Raw genomic sequence first — 17829 nt, 5'->3', positions numbered from 1 at the left:
CGTGGGTTGGCTGGACGTCGTTGGGGGCGAGACTGAAACCCAACAACCAGCAGTCCCGCCTCCAACGTGCCCCCATTGATAAAATTCCACCCCTCCCAGTCTTTGATAAACTGCAACCTCAGCATCCTATTTGGCCTTGAGCTGAGTTTCTGACCCCATATCCTGTCCATCACTGTAACAGTGCCAACTTTTGCCCTACCTTGGCCCATCTGCTGCTAAAACCCCCTCCCCCCTGTCAACATCCAAAACTTCCAGTCCCCCAACACCATAAATTTAAAATTCTTGTCGTTGTGTTTAGATCCCTCCATTGTCTCACTCCTCCCTATCTCTCTAACCGCCGCTGGTGCTACAAACCCCCCATCCCCCCCCCCCCACCCCCAACCCTGTTTCTCTGAATATGCCCTCGTGCATCCCCCTCTCCCTTTGCCCTACCATTCATGGCTGTGTTTTCAGACATTTAGGTTCCATGCTCTGGAATTCCCTCCGTTTCTTCACCTCTCTCTCCTCATTTAAGACCCTCCTTAAAACCCATTATCTGACCAAGCTTTTGGTCAGCCTTCGGCTCAGTGTCCATTTTTCTTTGACTATGCCCCTGTGAAGTGCTTTTGGACATATTTCTTTGTTAAGCATGTAGCATGTTTGGGAGGAACCGGTGACTTTGGAGCTATGGTTCCTAAAACATACCACCACTGGGGTTTTCCTCGCCTGATGCCTGGGTCTGTTGTAGACTAATTGATGGAGATTGCTTGCTAAGTTTTATCACCAATTACATTATTGTTGTATTATGCGACAGCCTGGATGGTAAAAGGCGAACTAGATGAACCTTTGTCTTTTTCCATCTAGCTATTTCTATGTCCCTAAAGGCGTTGTATAAGTGCAAGATGTTGATCATCATCACCATGTTGGATGGCAAAAATTGAAATTATCAGCTTATTCACATTTCATAATCTGTTGAAAAATGCCAGAAGAGGTTCCAAAGTATCCAAATTATCAGCAGCTCAACACAGATTTTATGCAGATGATGCAGTATTATTCTGTACCTTTAGGGTTTTTTCCAGAAGGTATCCTAGGGTAAGTGTTCTGGTATTAATGATTCACAACAGATGCAAATTAGAAGAGAACATGACATTTTCAATTTCTTTTAAATTATGTAAAAAAAAATTATATTCGTTCCTGGGTTGTGGGCATCACTGGCAAGGCCAGCATTTATTGCCCATCTCCAAACTGAACTACAAGAACATCGAACAAATGAGATACTGGGGTATTCTGTCTTGCAGAAGTATTTGTTCAAGCCAACATTCCACTCTGTAAACTGGGCAAGCACATTGTAAAATCTTGCCTGGAGGGGAGCTTGAAAAGCAGCAGAATAATTTAAACAATCATTAACGGGGACGCGACTAGCTGCCTCAAGTTTACACATTGCATAAATAAAAGAAAACTTTTTTAATAAATGTGTGCGTCTAGTTTTTGACGCGACCATAGATAACGAGAATTACTACATCCTTAACATTTTAGCATTAAACTTGATTTAGATTTCAACATTGGTAATCGGCCTGTACTTTTGCTTGGTTCCTACTGGACTCTTGTCAAATTCACGACTGTTGGATATGCAATTTTGAACACGTTGCAGAAGTGTGACGTTTCCTATGATTGGGTGAATGCATTTCTATCTGACAAAACCAATTATATGCACCAAACATGGAAATGATCTTTGCAGGTGGTACTACTTAATGCTGTACATAACAACATGTTGTCCACCTAATAAACCTTGTTTATGGTGCCCAGTAGAAGATATTTGCACATGCAAACGTGCTTATTGTTCCTATCAAGCAGGTTTTTGCCGCATGCTATGGCTGTAAAGCATATTTTCCGAGCTGCTGAATGTCTCCAGCAATTTTGTTTTTTGTTTCAGATTTCTAGCAACTGCAGTTTTTTGCTTTTTGTTTATGCTTTCTGAGCTACCTGGAGGAAGCTGGGAGTTCTTCCTCCAGTAACCATAATGAGGTGGGATACTTGGTTTAAGGCAGTTACAGCAGCATTTATATTGACACTATTTTAGTTTGGATTTGAGTTTGTCTCAGCTGTGGCTCAGTGGGTAGCACTCTTGCCTCCGAGACCAAAGGTTATGGGTTCAAGTTCCATTCCAGAGACTGGAGCACATAATCTAGACTGACACTACAGTGCAGTACTGAGGAAGTGCTGCACTGTCGGAGGTGCCGCCCTTCGGTTAAGGCGTTAAATCAAGGCCCCATCTGCCCTCTCAGGTGTGCGGAAAAGATCCCATGGCATTATTAAAAGAAGAGAAGGGTCCGCAGTGTCCTGGCCAATATTTATCACTGAACCAACATCACTAAAAAGACAGATTAGCTGGTCATTGTCACATTGCTGTTTGTGGGACCTTGCTGTGTGCAAATTGGCTGCCACATTTCCTACATTACAACAGAGACTACAGTTCAAAAAAAAGTACTTAATTGGCTGTAACGCAATTTGGTACGTCTTGAGAGGTGCTATGTAAATACAAGTCTTTCTTTTTTCTTTAGGAGACTAATGCTAGTGAGGCAATTCCCAGCATTTAAGCAGCTAAATCTGGCTTCCTTGGCCAGATGGCAGACGTTTAGATCCAGATTTGTGTGAGTCCATGAGTCTGTTTCTTAGATAAAGGAGCGAGATTTAGCAATGTAAACACTGGGTCCTGGCTCGTGGGCACTAGTCTGCTGGAATCCAAATTAAAACATTATGAAAATAACTAGTATAAAAGCGGTTTCTTTTTTGACGGGGAACACCTAGAGGTTTTTGCTGGTGTAAAAGGTAGATGGAGTGCTGTCCGTGAGAGTAGTAACTTGTATTCTTTGGATGACACAAAGACAGATTTGGATACACTAAATGATCTTGCATCTAAATGCTAACTGAATATGAAGTAGTTTTACCAAACGCTCATGAAGTTGTTGATCAGATGTTTGATTTGGCTGTTAGGGGAAAATCTCATGCAAATGAAACAGAATGCCCTGGAGCAAAAGAATCTTTTTATGAAAGTTCAGGTAAAATGCTTACATGTCCAAAATCCTAAAGAGAATTTTCTTTGCAGCCTGGCTGCAGTTTTTTCAAAGCGTGTCGAATATTTGATCTACAGTGGGCAATTACTTTAAACACTGATGATGCAAAACTGTTTGAGGACAACACTGAAAAGCGAGTATAGATCTTACATTGGATGTCTTCCAGAAATGCAGCAACATCTGCCCTTTAAAGTTTTGGAATACTTTGAGCAAATAATTCCTGAACAACTAACAGTTGCCTTGAGATTTCTTTCCATTTCAGTAAATAGCATGAATGCAGAAATACAATACTGGGAAGGTTTAATTTCAAAGGTATTCTGGTACAAATTATCTTGTAGATTGGATGCATGTTATGGTAGTATGTATAAGCTGATTATACAGTACATATGATTTTCATATAGTCTTTGTAACTGTTATGGTTTTTTTAGTTGTAAGCTATGCTGATGAAAGCACCACAGGAGAAATAACTATTTAAATATTTGTCTAGTTTTGTATTCTATATTTTATGAAGTCCACATATAACTGAACTTGTCTTTTCTGAAAAGTCACATGAAAAATGTATAGCTCAACCTGTGGTTGATGAGCTTGCCACTACTCACTATCCAGGTTCACACAAGAGCACCTTCCCTCATGCATCTGTACCCCAGTATACATCACCTTCAGAAGAGGACAAGAGAAGGAAACAGGAAGAGGAAGAAAGAAAGGCATCTTTATATTGTTTGATTGTAAAAATCAGGGTTCAAATGTAATGTTTGTTGCCTAGCAACATACCGGTGGGACTTCTTAGTTATGCCAGACAGCTTTCCAACCACAAGCAGAATTTGTGATTTGCGTCCCCAGTATGTCTGCATCCTATTATTAAGCCTGTCACGCTGCATTCCACTAAGCAATATCAGGATCCTAGTTTCTTATAGTTATGATTTTACATATCTGCAGTGAGTATTTTATTCCATACCTCACTTGTGAGATATACAGTGACTTATCACTGGCTTTCATGCGTAAATCAATCCCTGATAGAAATAGACTCTTGCGTTCTATACTTTCTCGCCACCCTCTGCATGTAGAAAGCCAGTCATAAAGAAAAAAGTCACTTTGCTTCTGGATCAGGAATAATTTAAATGCGGCAATGATCAGCAGTTGCATTATTATTGGAGCAGTTGTTGCCCCTCTGCTTTATCACAGTGTAGTGGGATGCAAGTTCCCATAGGGTAAATTTACAATCTTGGCAGTGCCATAGGTTTGAAGCTCACAGGAGAAAAAAGAAATTGAAGGAAGAGCTTTTCAGGATGCGTCGTGAACATCTTTTAGCATCCCGTTGCCGAGTATCAATAATGGAGCACAAATCACATTGGCCATAGAAGGATCTGTGATGCAGCAGTAGCTTGAGAGTGGGGAGTTTGTAATTATTGATAGTTTCAAAACTACGTCAGCTTAGTATTCTGTATTTATTTTAAAATATATAATTTATATAACATTGATGTATCAAAAGCCTTGTATATAACATGCACCTTCAGCAGGTGTTATACTTTCTGGAAACCCACACATTCTTGATAATGGCCCGGATTTTGCGGTCACCGGCGAACCAACGGCAATCATCGTTGATTACGTCTGCAGCTGCCCACAGATTTTTCGTGGGCTTTTGTGGCAACTTACGGTAATTAGAGATCCATTTCAGCATGGCGCCCTCTACAGGGGATCTGGGACTTGGGTGAGCAGGTCAAGCAACAGCGTGTCTCCTCAACCAATTAGATTGAAGAATCCTCAGACACGCAGGCCACGATTTTTCCTATCATAGAAACATAGAAGATAGGAGCAGGAGCAGGCCAATTGGCCCCTCGAGCCTGTTCCGCCATTTAATGAGATCATGGCTGATCATTCAAATTCAGTACCCTGTCCCTGCCTTCTCCCATATCCCTTGATCCCTTTAGCCTTAAGAAATATATCTAACTCCTTCTTGAATATATTTGATAAGTTGGCCTCAACTGCCTTCTGTGGTAGAGAATTCCACAGGTTCACTACTCTCTGGGTGAAGAAATTCCTCCTCATCTCAGTCCTAAATGGCTTACTCCTTATCTTTAGACTGTGTCCCCTGGTTCTGGACTCCCCTGCCATCGGGAATATCCTTCCTGCATCTAGTCTGTCTAGTCCTGTTAGGATTTTATAAGTTTCAATGAGATCCCCTCTCATTCTTCTAAACTCCAGCGAATATAAGCCCAATCGACCCAATCTCTCCTCATACGTCATTCCTGCCACCCCAGGTATCAGCCTGGTGAATCTTCACTGCACTCCCTCCATGGCAAGAACATCCTTCCTCAGATAAGGTGACCAAAACTGCACACAATACTCAAGGTGTGGTCTCACCAAGGCCCTGTACAACTGCAGCAAGACATCCTTGCTCCTGTACTCGAATCCTCTCGCTATGAAGGCCAACATACCATTTGCCTTCTTAACCGCCTGCTGCACCTGCATGCTTACCTTCAGCAACTGGTGCACAAGGACACCCAGGTCTCATTGCACTTCCCCTTTTCCCAGTCTATTGCCGTTCAGATAATAATCTGCCTTCCTGTTTTTGCCACCAAAGTGGATAACCACGCATTTATCCACATTATACTGCATCTGCCATGCATCTGCCCAATCACCCAACCTGTCCAAATCATACTGGAGTTTCCCTGCATCCTCCTCACAGCACACACGCCCACCCAGCTTTGTGTCGTCTGCAAACTTGGAGATATTACATCTAGTTCCCTTGTCTAGATCATTAATATATATGAATAGCTGGGGTCCTAGCACCGATCCCTGCGGTACCCCACTAGTCACTGCCTGCCACTCGGAAAAAGACCCGTTTATTCTAACTCTTTACTTCCTGTCTGCCAACCAGTTCTCTATCCAAGTCAGTATCTTACCCCCAATCCCATGTGCTTTAACTTTGCATGCCAATCTCTTATGCAGCACCTTATCGAAAGCCTTCTGAAAGTCCAAATACACCACATCCACTGGTTCTCCTTTATCTATTCTACCAGTTACATCCTCAAAAAATTCCAGTAGATTAGTCAAACATGATTTACCTTTTGTAAATCCATGTTGACTTTGTCCAATCCTGTCACTGTTTTCCAGTGCTCTGCTGTTACATCTTTTATAATGGACTCTAGCATTTTCCCCACTATCGATGTCAGGCTTACATCATAATTCCCCGTTTTCTCTCTACCACCTTTTTTAAATAGTGGGGTTACATTAGCTACCCTCCAATCCATGGGAACAATTCCAGAGTCTATAGAATTTTGGAAGATGACCAGCAATGCATCTACTATTTCTGGGGCCACTTCCTTAAGTACCCTAGGATGTAGATTATCAGGCCCTGGGGTTTTATCGGCCTTCAATCCCGTCAATTTCCCTAACGCCATTTCCCTACAAATACTGATCTCATTCAATTCCTCCCTCTCATTAGACCCTATGTTCCCTGACATCTCTGGAAGGTTATTTGTGTCCTCCTTTGTGAAGACAGAACCAAAGTATGTATTTAATTGGTCTGCCATTTCTTTGTTCCCCATTATAAATTCCTCTGCTTCTGACTGCAAGGAACCTACGCTTGACTTCACCAATCTTTTTCTCTTCACATATCTATAGAAGCTTTTACAGTCAGTTTTTATGTTACCTGCAAGCTTACTCTCATATTCTATTTCCCCCCTCGTAATTAATCCTTTTGTCCTCCTTTGCTGAATCCTAAACTGCTCCCAATAATCAGGTTTGCTGCTTTTTCTGGCCAATTTATATGTCCTCTCCTTGGATCTTATGCTATCCCTAATTTCCCTTGTTAGCCACGGTTGAGTCACCTTTTTTGTTTTATTTTTATGCCAAACAGGGATAAACAAGTTCATCTATGCGATCTTTAAATGTTTGCCATTGCCTATCCACCGTGAACCCTTTAAGTAACATTCCCCAATCCATCCTACCCAACTCGCGCCTCATACCATCGTAGTTTCCTTTATTTAAATTCAGGACCCTAGTCTCTGAGTCAACTACTTCACTCTCCATCTTAATGAAGAATTCTATCATATTATAATTGCTCCTCCCCAAGGGGCCTCGCACAACAACATTGCTAATTAATCCTTTCTCATTACATAATACCCAGTCTAAGATGGCCTGGTCTCTAGTTGGTTCCTCGACATATTGGTCCAGGAAACCATCCCGTAAACACTCTAGGAATTCCTCCTCCACAGTATTGTTACTAATTTGGTTAGCCCAATCTATATGTAGATTAAAGTCACCCATGATAACTGCTGTGCCCTTATTGCATGCATCTCTAATTTTCCGTTTAATGCTATCGATGCGGCTTGGGGGCAGGACAGCTGCCTTCCAAGTGGAAGTCCCGGCCCCAACGACATCAGACGCACAGATGCGATTGTGCATCAATTGGCCTTGTTAAGCCTGCCCTGCGGGCTTGCTGGCCAATTAAGAGGAAGCCGGTGTCGGTTGATGACGCATCATCTGCCGGTTTTCTTAAAGGGGCCACGCACAATTTTTTTTGACAGCTGATTTTTGTTTGAAAAGGGAGAAAAGGATAGACCAAGTAATTACAGGCCAATCAGCCTAACCTCGGTGGTGGGAAAATTATTGGAAAGAATTCTGAAGGACAGGATAAATCTTCATTTAGAAAGACAATTTCATTCAATCAAGGATAGTCAGCACGGATTTATTAAGGGAAGGTCAAACTTGATTGAATTTTTTGAGGAGATAACAAAGAGCGAAGATGAGGGTAGTGCGTTTGATGTAGTGTATATGGACTTTAGCAAGGCTTTTGATAAGGTTCCACATGGCAGACTGGTCATGAAGTTAAAAGCCCATGGGATCCAGGGCAAAGTGTCAAGTTGGATTCAAAACTGGCTCAGAGACAGGAAGCAGAGGGTAATGGTTGATGGGTGTTTTTGTGACTGGAAGGCTATTTCCAGTGGGGTTCCGCAGGGCTCAGTACTAGGTCCCATGCTTTTTGTGGTATATATCAATGATCTAGACTTGAATAAAAGGGGTATGATTAACAAGTTTGCAGATGATACTAAAACCGGCTGTGTGGTTGATACTGAAGAAGGAAGCTGTAGATTGCAGGAAGATATCAATAAATTGGTCAGGTGGGCAGAACAGTGGCAAATGGAATTCAATCCGGAGAAGTGTGAGGTAATGCATTTGGGGAGGGCTAACAAGGAAAGGGAATACACATTAAATGGTAGGGCACTGAGTAGTGTAGAGGAACAAAGGGACCTTGGAATGCATGTCCACAGATCCCTGAAGGTAGCAGGGCAGGTAGATAAGATAGTTAAGAAGGCATACGGAATGCTTGCCTTTATTAGCTGTGGCATGGAATACAAGAGCAGGGGGGTTATGCTTCAACTGCATAAAACACTAGTTAGGCCTCAGCTAGAGTACTGTGTGCAGTTCTGGTCACCACATTACAGGAAAGATGTGATTGCACTAGAGAGGGCACAGAGCAGATTTACAAGGATGTTGCCAGGAGTAGAGAATCTTAGCTATGAGGAAAGACTGGATAGGCTGGGTTTGTTTTCCTTCGAACAGAGGAGACTGAGGGGAGACCTTATTGAGGTGTATAAAATTATATGGGGCCTAGATAAAGTGGATAGAAAGGACCTATTTCCCTTAGCAGAGGGGTCAAAAACCAGGGGGCACAGATTTAAAGTAATTGGTGGATGGTTTAGAGGGGATTTGAGGGGAAATTTCTTCACTCAGAGGGTTGTGGGGGTCTGGAACTCACTGCCTGAAAGGGTGGTAGAAGCAGAAACCCTACCACATTTAAGAAGTACTTGGATGTGCACTTGGGATGCTGTAACCTGCAGGGCTACGGACCAAGAGCTGGGAAAGGGATTAGGCTGGATAGCTCTTTGTTGGCCGGCGCAGACACAATGGGCCGAAATGGCCTCCTTCCGTGCTGTAACTTTCTATGATGCTATGATTTTTCAGTGACAGCATTGAGGTGCTGCAAACACTGACAATCACTGTACAAAGGTGAGCCCTTGAACCCAAGCTCTCCAGTGACTCCCTCCTTAATCTAGAACAGATGGCAGCTGCAGGTGAGGTTGCAGAAGTGATCTGTCACTGGTGAGAGAGGTTCTCCCAATGAGGTGGGACTACTCACATAATCCAAAACTTGTCACTTACAGAAATGTGTAAATGCATTAAAAATGATTTCCCCAACATTTTCTTACCTCTGAAACTCAGCAGTGTACCATTGGATCCTTCACACCACTGCTGCAGCTGTCATCAATGCAGAAACATTACAGTAGACCCACAGCATGCCACACTTACCTGGCGTGGTGTCCGGATGTCGGGAAGCCCGCAGCAGATCTGTCAAAATTGCAAAAGCCTCTTAACTGCCTGTTAACAACCTGTTAAGTGCCTATAATCCTCTTCCTGCTGCTAGGTGTCGGGTCCATGCGCAAATCAGGGACCTGACACCTGGGAAGATTGTTTGGAGGCGGCTTGACAGCCGGTTTCCGACCTGCTGTCAATCTTTGCGATTTTGCCAGATGTCCCGCCTCCAAATCCGCCCCCTGAGCGCTGGCAAAATTCTGACCACAGAGTCTAAACCAGGAAGTATAAATTAGATTATTTAATTCAATGTAAAATCATGTACAGAAAGCGAAATAAAGAAAGGGAAAGAAAGATGGGATTAAGAGAGAGAGAGGTAAAAGAGACTGAAAGCAAAAGTAAAAAATAATGTTTATTTTAATATTTTTAAAAATCTCCAACAATAATTAAAATCTGAAGGGATGAGACTCCACACTTGCAAAGTAGATTTTCAGTGCCAGAGAGGTTGTTTGGCAATAATTAAGACTTATCACAGCATTGAAAAATCACTTACACCTGAATGCACCACCCCTAACTTTTTCTGGCATGTTTAGTGGGTAAATACTGCAACTTCACACGCCCTCCGTGTGTTTGAATTCTGAGTCTCTAGGTGAGGTACCGGTGTAGCGAAGCTTGTGGAGGAGCAGGGCAAATTGGTCAGGAACTTGCTGATTTCCGCATTTAACTGCGCATGTGTGGACTCCGGAAGTTGCTGTCCGATTTACTCCAGCAAAAATGGTGAGTGTTGTTAGCTTCACTGTTATTCTTAATGCAAAATCTGGGCCAATATTATTATGAAGCACTGTATCCTCTGATTCATCATGAGCAACACCACAGGGCGTTGCTAGTGTGTGTGAATATATTTTATGCATTGGTCACACTACAGACATCACATTTAAAATAAAACACCAACAAATCACAACTGACCAAAAAGATAAATGAAAGTTGTCAGCTGCTGTTTTTTAAATATCTTGATATAACCTAGAGCGGTTGTTCAGTCTCGCAGCTTCCAATTCGAACAACAGTTAATCTCTAATGGACCTCAGGACCTAGTTATACCATTTCTGCGTGAAGAATATCTGAGCAGTGACCTTAAAGTGACAGGTCAGGTTAGCAACTAAACAGTAAAATGCTGCAGATCCCAGACTAACTGAATAACACCAAGCAAGATCAGCTAATACCTGTATAAAACTCTTGCATCTAGCTGAGGTCCATCACACTTCAAAGTGGCAAAAGTAAAGTAAGAAAGCCGGTCATTTCATGCTGGTTTCTTCTCTCGGAGTTGGAAATATACAAGCACTTTTCAATGTGCAAACTTGCCTCAGGATATTTACAGCGATGAGACTTTGTGGCGTTAAAGAATGAGACCAGCTTAAACATAGCTCTACTTAAACAGCAGATCAATAATTTGTGCATTACTTGGTAGAACGCTGTTGTCTCTGTAAAAACAGTGTTTCGTATGATCTGCCATGAGCATTGCTATGGGAGATTCACAATTTGGCGTATATTTCATAGGCTTTGCTCACCCAAGGTGAATGCAGAAGCAAGATTTCAAATGACCTGTATATTTCAGGAACAACAACAACTACTTGTATTTATATAGCGCCTTTAACGTAGTAAAACTTCCCAAGGCGCTTCACAGGAGCGTTATAAGACAACAATTTGACACCAAGCCACATAAGGAGAAATTAGGACAGATGACCAATAGCTTGGTCAAAGAGGTAGGTTTTAAGGAGCATCTTAAAGGAGGAAAGAGAGGTTAGGGAGGGAATTCCAGAGCTTAGGGCCTAGGCAACAGAAGGCACAGCCACCAATGGTTGAGCGATTAAAATCAGGGATGCTCAAGAGGGCAGAATTAGAGGAGCGCAGATAACTCAGTGGGGGGGGGGGGTATTGTGGGGCTGGAGGATATTACAGAGATAGGGAGAGGCAAGGCCATGGATGGACTTGAAAACAAAGATGAGAATTTTGAAATCAAGGCATTGCTTAACCGGGAGCCAATGTAGGTCAGCGAGCACAGGGGTGATGGGTGAACGGAACTTGCTGCAAGTTAGGACACGGGCAGCTGAGTTTTGGATGACCTCAAGTTTACATAGGGTAGAACGTGGGAGGCCAGCCAGGAGTGCGTTGGAATAGTCAAGTCCAGAGGTAACAAAGGCATGGATGAGGGTTTCAGCAGCAGATGAGCTGAGGCAGTGACGGAGACGGACGATGTTACGGAGGTGGAAATAGGCGGTCTTAGTTATGCTGCAGATATGTGGTCGGAAGCTCATTTCAGGGTCAAGTATGACACCAAGGTTGCGAACAGTGTGGTTCAGCCTCAGTATGGAACAGAAAACTGATGAATTTTTTTTTTTGACAGCCACTTTTTTTAGATGACATTTGCCACCGTTTTTGAGGTGCTCAATGTTTACATGAAGTCTATTTGTTATTTATATTTTATTTATCTTGTAGGGATGGGTTCATTTGTCTAGCAGGCCTGAAGAGGCTGGGGCCACATTACAAAATATAACATTTAAATATTTATTTAGGTGTTTAATTTGATTTATCGAAGGAGTGTGCGTTTATTTTCTGTGATTAACACTACAGTAAATGAAGTAGCAAGATTAGAAAAATATCATTGGATATACAGTAAGCAGGGAGAGAGCTGATTTATCATAGTACAATATTGGCTGTTTGTAATGTACATGCGTGGTGGGACAGGTTACGTGATGTCAGTATAAATGTAGTGAATATAGCGATTTGCTCAGTCTTCCTGATGTGCCAGTGTTAGAGATTTGCGCAAGGAGTGAAATATTGAAGAATTGCACAGGATGTGAAAATGAATCTAACCCAGTCACTGTGGTATCTCTTTAGTCCAGCGTGTTTAAATTATAAATTTCTTCTTGTTCCCCCCCATCCCCACAGACTGCTTCCTGTCATGTATCCCCCATCTGCAAAGGGGAGATAGTTTCTCTGATCATTGGCAGAAAGTCAGCTGAGCTGAGCGATACCAGTTTTTTTTTTTCCCTCTTGAGAAGCAGTATCGTGCTTAGCTGTGATAATGCTTCATAAAGTGTCTGGCAGAGAACTGACAAAAGTTTTACCCAATTCAGAGAAATATGTATTGAATGTCAGGCAGCCCTGAAACTCAATATATATTAATGATCTGGACGAGGGAATTGGATGTAATATCTCCAAATTTGCAGACGACACAAAGCTGGGTGGGAGGGTAAGCTGTGAGGAGGATGTCGTGAAACTACAGTACGATTTGGACAGGTTGGGCGATTGGGCAGAAACATGGCAAATGCACTATAATGTGGATAAATGTGAGGTTATCCACTTTGGTGGCAAAAACAGGAAGGCAGATTATTATTTGAATGGCAATAGATTGGGAGACGGGGAAGTGCAAAGAGACCTGGGTGTTCTTGTGCACCAGTCGCTGAAGGTAAGCATGCAGGTGCAGCAGGCCGTTAAGAAGGCAAATGGTATGCTGGCCTTCGTAGCAAGAGGGTTCGAGTACAGGAACAAGGATGTCTTGCTACAGTTGTACAGGGCCTTGGTGAGACCGCACCTTGAGTATTGTGTGCAGTTTTGGTCGCCTTACCTGAGGAAGGACGTTCTTGCCATGGAAGGAGTGCAGCGAAGATTCACCAGGCTGATACCTAGGATGGCAGGAATGACGTATGAGGAGAGATTGTGTCAATTGGGCTTATACTCACTGGAGTTTAGAAGATTGAGAGGGGATCTCATCGAAACCTATAAAATTCTGTCAGGCCTGGACAGACTAGATGCAGGAAGGATCTGGCCGGGGAGTCCAGAACCAGGGGTCATAGTCTAAGGATAAGGGGTAAGTCATTTAGGACAGAGATGAGGAGGAATTTCTTCACCCAGAGAGTGGTGAACCTGTGGAATTCTCTGCCACAGAGGGCGGTGGAGGCCAGTTCATTAAATATATTCAAGAAAGAGTTGGATATATTTCTTAAGGCTAAAGGGATCAAGGGATATGGGGAGAAGGCAGGGACAGGGTACTGAATTTGGATGATCAGCCATGATCTCATTGAATGGCGGAGCAGGCTCGAAGGGCCGAATGGCCTACTCCTGCTCCTATCTTCTATGTTTCTATGTATGTTTCAAAATCACCACTTTCTGATTTGGAGTCACACATGATATGGGGTGGCGAGTCCGGGGACGTGGAGGCAGGGCTTCATTACCATAATGTTTCTCTACCTGATCTCTAATGATCCATTACCTTGCCGGCCGGCGGGTGGCTGTGGGGAATTCGCGCGGCAGGAGGCCGCAGCTGGTGAACCGAGGGATTCAGATAAGTGATGATGGGGGCTCTGACCACAATCAGGTGGAGGGAGGGAAACCAGTGGCAACAAGGGCCCAAGGCTTCCTTGTGGGGCCCAGTGGAGCACTTCTGCTCCTCCTGACCCACAAATACACCTTAAAAAAAAAAAAAAAAAATGTTAAAGTCTTACCTGCCTGGCCTCATCTTGCCCACGATCCCCCTCCCGACAGGTTTGAAATGACGGGGAAGCCATCACTGCTCCCCCCTGCAGCCTCCAACTAAAACTACAGATCACGTCCCGATAATGTCATCAGGCCCCAATCTACATTTTTACACAGGAACCCCGCCAGCTTGGGGCAGGTGTCCTGCTCGCCTGCTCAGAAAAGCAGGTTAACCCGGCGGAAAAGCAGCAGGATCACAGGGGTTAAGTGGCCTCATTTTAACTGCGGAAACTAGGCGGGGGGCATTAAAATCGGGACCACAGTCTCTAGCGATACTGAGCTGCTGGAGAATCCATCTTTCTTCTTCCGCCAACCCCACCTCCAGTTCCACCGCCGCCCCCCCGCCCCTCCCCCTTGGCTTTTCACCCCTCTTCTTGAAAGTGCTGAGTTATGGTACCATTTCCAATGGAAATATGGTGCTTGACTTGAAAATGCCAAACAATCAATTGGCTCAATACTTTAGAATTTTTAGAAAGAGAAAAAGGACATTAGGCCCTACAAGCCAGTACCTCTTCAATAGATCTCAATTCCACTGACCTACTTTCACACCATTATCCCTTATATCCCAATTCTGTCTCCATGTTAGAGGAGGGGTGTTCTTACTTATAAGTTATTCCTCAGCATTAAATGTCATATGTCACAGATTTACTAAGCGTACAATAATAATTATTACAAACAATAATTAAACATACACTTAACAGCAGCACTTACAACAAAACCTTGTGAGTTTTAGCCGGGAAATTCAAACCACCTTACACTTCTGAGCTTGGTGTACTTGGTTGGTCAGATCTTAAATCGAATTCCGAAGTACCTGTTCCAACAGCCACTTTTTATACCTTTTCTTCCCCAGCCATTCTGTGACAATTTGCATTTTTCATAGTTACATTATATAGTTATCATTCAACATTGACTTAATTGTCTTGTCCTTGCAACCACATATCCATACTCCCTAACTTGCTACTCTTCCTAACTTTCCAGATCTATGGATTTTCTCAGCCAGGTGTTCATCTTCAAGGCTTCAAGGCCTCCCTAACAAAGGGAGCTTCTGCCTGTTCTGTGTCTGTGCAGTACTTCAGTTTGAACAAGTTCTTTTTCCTTCGACTTGTACACTTCCCAACTTTGTTATCTTCTACCATTCCATACCAATCTCCTGCTTCTGAAAAGGATGATGTAATCCCTTCTACGGCGCTTGTTATCAACGAGTTAATGTCTTTTAATTAGGTTTATTGTCCAACCTGTCCATTGCATTAAGATTAGTATTAATTCAGCAGTTCAGTGGTCACTGCATCTAACAGGAAAAGCTAAAAGCTAACATTACTACAACATAAAGAAATCCATAGCAATATAATATTAGCAGACTTCAAGTCTGATTAACCATTTTCTTTACATCCAGAAACACATCTAATTACCTCTTGAGCCCATTTATACTGTCCACTTCTGTAGCCTTCTTGGATAACAATTCTACAAGACTATGGGGTAGGTTTTTCTGTTAACTATGTTTGGGTATATTTGATTACCTGGATGCAAAGCACCAAGGAAAATTGGGTAGGGAGGATCACACGCTGTAACGGAGCTTGTCCAATTTTATCATCCATTTAAATTAAATATGCCCACACGCAATAACAGGAAAATCTACTCTGTCAATAAATCTTTTGCCTGACTTCCTAATTTTTAAATTGGGTCTTCTTGCATCTGAAATACTGAATGAAGCCAAGTTCTCAACAGTGCTGGTGATTCTTTGTTAGATTGTGAAAGTATGCTGTTTCTTCATTTTGGGGTGAATTTTTAACCCCCAAAAACGAGGGGGTTTGGGTCGGTATGTTCTTGAATTTTAAATCTCAAACCCAGCTCCAACCCAGCCACTTCTCAGTTTAACGGAGGCAGGACAGGGGGCTGGCAGCCAACCCACTCTCAGGAGGCGGGTTGGTAATTTAAATATTTTAATGAGGCTGGCAGCCTCTGAATCCTGGCCGACCAGGTTTCCCAGGTGTCGGGAAATCAGAGCCTTTGTCTCTGAATGTTGTTTTAAGTTACTTCATATTGCACGCTGATATATCTGCATATGTTCTATTTTGCCTCAAAAGGTTTTTTTTATTCGTTCATGGGATGTGGGTGTCGCTGGCAAGGCCAGCATTTGTTACCCATCCCTAGTTGCCCTTGGAAAGGTGCAATATACATGGCTTAACTCTTGTAAACTAAAATTGATAAGTTGAACTAGAAACTCAGAGCTAAAGGAAGCCAATGAAAGCTGGGGGCTGATTGTACTTCAATACTTTATTTCCACATATAGATCGCACCCCACTGAATATTCAGCAGAAAACGACAGAGAGGAAATAATCGAAGCTGAAGCACAAGTCATGGCTGACCCCCTGACTAGCACAGAGCAGAACTGGTCTCCCCTCTGCCTGAAACAAGTCTATCCTAAGTATACTAGACAGTTCAGCTACCTGCTGATTGTGGAACGTATTGCACTACTGTTTATCAGATTCCTGGGCATTAAAGGAACTATGAAGCTTGGTCCAACAGGGTTTCGGACCTTCATCAGGTCAGTGAATGTTGCTGATGTGCCTTATATTCACATTAATACAGCCTTTAGCATCAGATTTTGTTTTCCTGAGGCATATATCAGAAAAATGGGGACTTTTAATTGCTTGTAAAATGTTTAACAGACACTCTCTTATTGGTTTTCTGTTTGCTTGTTCACAATATCCGCAGAATCTTTCACTTGCTGTGAAAAATGTAATTCCGCTGCAGCACCAGCAAGAAAGTGAAATATGATTTATAGCACATTAATGTACCAAAGATCCATAGCAATCCATCCGATCAGTAATCCAGATTTGTCATCTACATTTCTGTCAAGTTAAATTCAAAAACTAACATCAAAATCACAACCAAAAAAAAAATCGCACTATTTAATCTTTTGGATAGATTAGACATAAAAATACACTGATTACATTTTCACTTCTGAGGCGAGTAAAAACAATTACACCTTCATGGATGGCCCATTTTTTTTTAGTCAGTGTCACATAAGGGACTGAATAACTTGCTAGTTTCCCATGTCCATAATGAATACTTTTTACCGAATAATCATACTTCACAGAAATTTAAACCAAATGTTCTTGAAAAACTATTCTTAGTAACTGGTGCAGCTATCACACTTCTGCAGTGATATTTAATGGCCAATTTGGTCCCATTCTATCTCATCAGGTTCACACTCATTAAAAAAAAATTGCTCATGAAAAATACAGTAGCAACAACAACTTCCATTTATATAAAAGCAAAATACTGTGGAGACTGGAAATCAGAAATAAAAATATAAAATGCAGGAAACATGGTCAAGCAGCATCTGTGGAGAGAGAAACTGAGTTAACTTTTCAGGCCGATGATGTTTCATCAGAACTGAAAGAAGTTAGCGATTTAATGGTTTATAAGCACCTCATCTTTCTAATCAGCATTTTACAACCTTCCGGCCTCAACATTGAGTTCAACAACTTCAGATCATAACCACTGCTTCCTTTTTCTCAGACAGCAGATGCTGGTAATATTCGCTGCTCACGATGCAGTCTCCTCTACATTGGGGAGACCAAACGCAGATTGGGTGACCGCTTTGCGGAACACCTCCGTTCAGTCCGTAAGGGTGACCCCGAGCTTCCGGTCGCCTGTCATTTTAATTCACCGCTCCATTCCCACTCGGACCTCACTGTCCTTGGCCTCTTGTATTGTTCCACGGAAGCTCAACGTAAACTCGAGGAACAGCACCTCATCTTCCGATTAGGCACTCTGCAGCCTTCCGGACTCAATATCGAGTTCAACAATTTCAGATCATAACCTCGGCCCCCATTTCATTTTCTCTTGTAATTGTTCCACTCCTTTCCCCCCCCCCTTTCCTTTTGTTTCTCTCTCACACCTGGCAGCTATCTTTTGCCCT

The 17829-nt window shown here is 42.6% G+C and overlaps 1 protein-coding gene across 4 annotated transcripts in view; it reads left to right on the top strand.

Moving 5' to 3' along the window:
- ttll11 (tubulin tyrosine ligase-like family, member 11) overlaps positions 1-17829 on the top strand; it is a 217714-nt gene that overhangs the window by 170038 nt on the left and 29847 nt on the right. For all 4 annotated transcript variants that reach the window (XM_085965581.1, XM_085965582.1, XM_085965579.1 and 1 more), the window contains one exon: positions 16192-16446. In XM_085965581.1, the coding sequence (XP_085821707.1) occupies positions 16192-16446 (255 nt within the window). The remainder of the gene's footprint in view (positions 1-16191; positions 16447-17829) is intronic.

This window comes from Somniosus microcephalus, chromosome 23, assembly GCF_052327205.1.
Source record: "Somniosus microcephalus isolate GS21.2 chromosome 23, FLI_Smic_1.0, whole genome shotgun sequence".
Classification (NCBI taxonomy): Eukaryota; Metazoa; Chordata; class Chondrichthyes; order Squaliformes; family Somniosidae; genus Somniosus; species Somniosus microcephalus.
The sequence above is the reverse complement of the archived record's forward strand: the minus strand, read 5'-3'. Positions and strand labels throughout refer to the sequence as shown.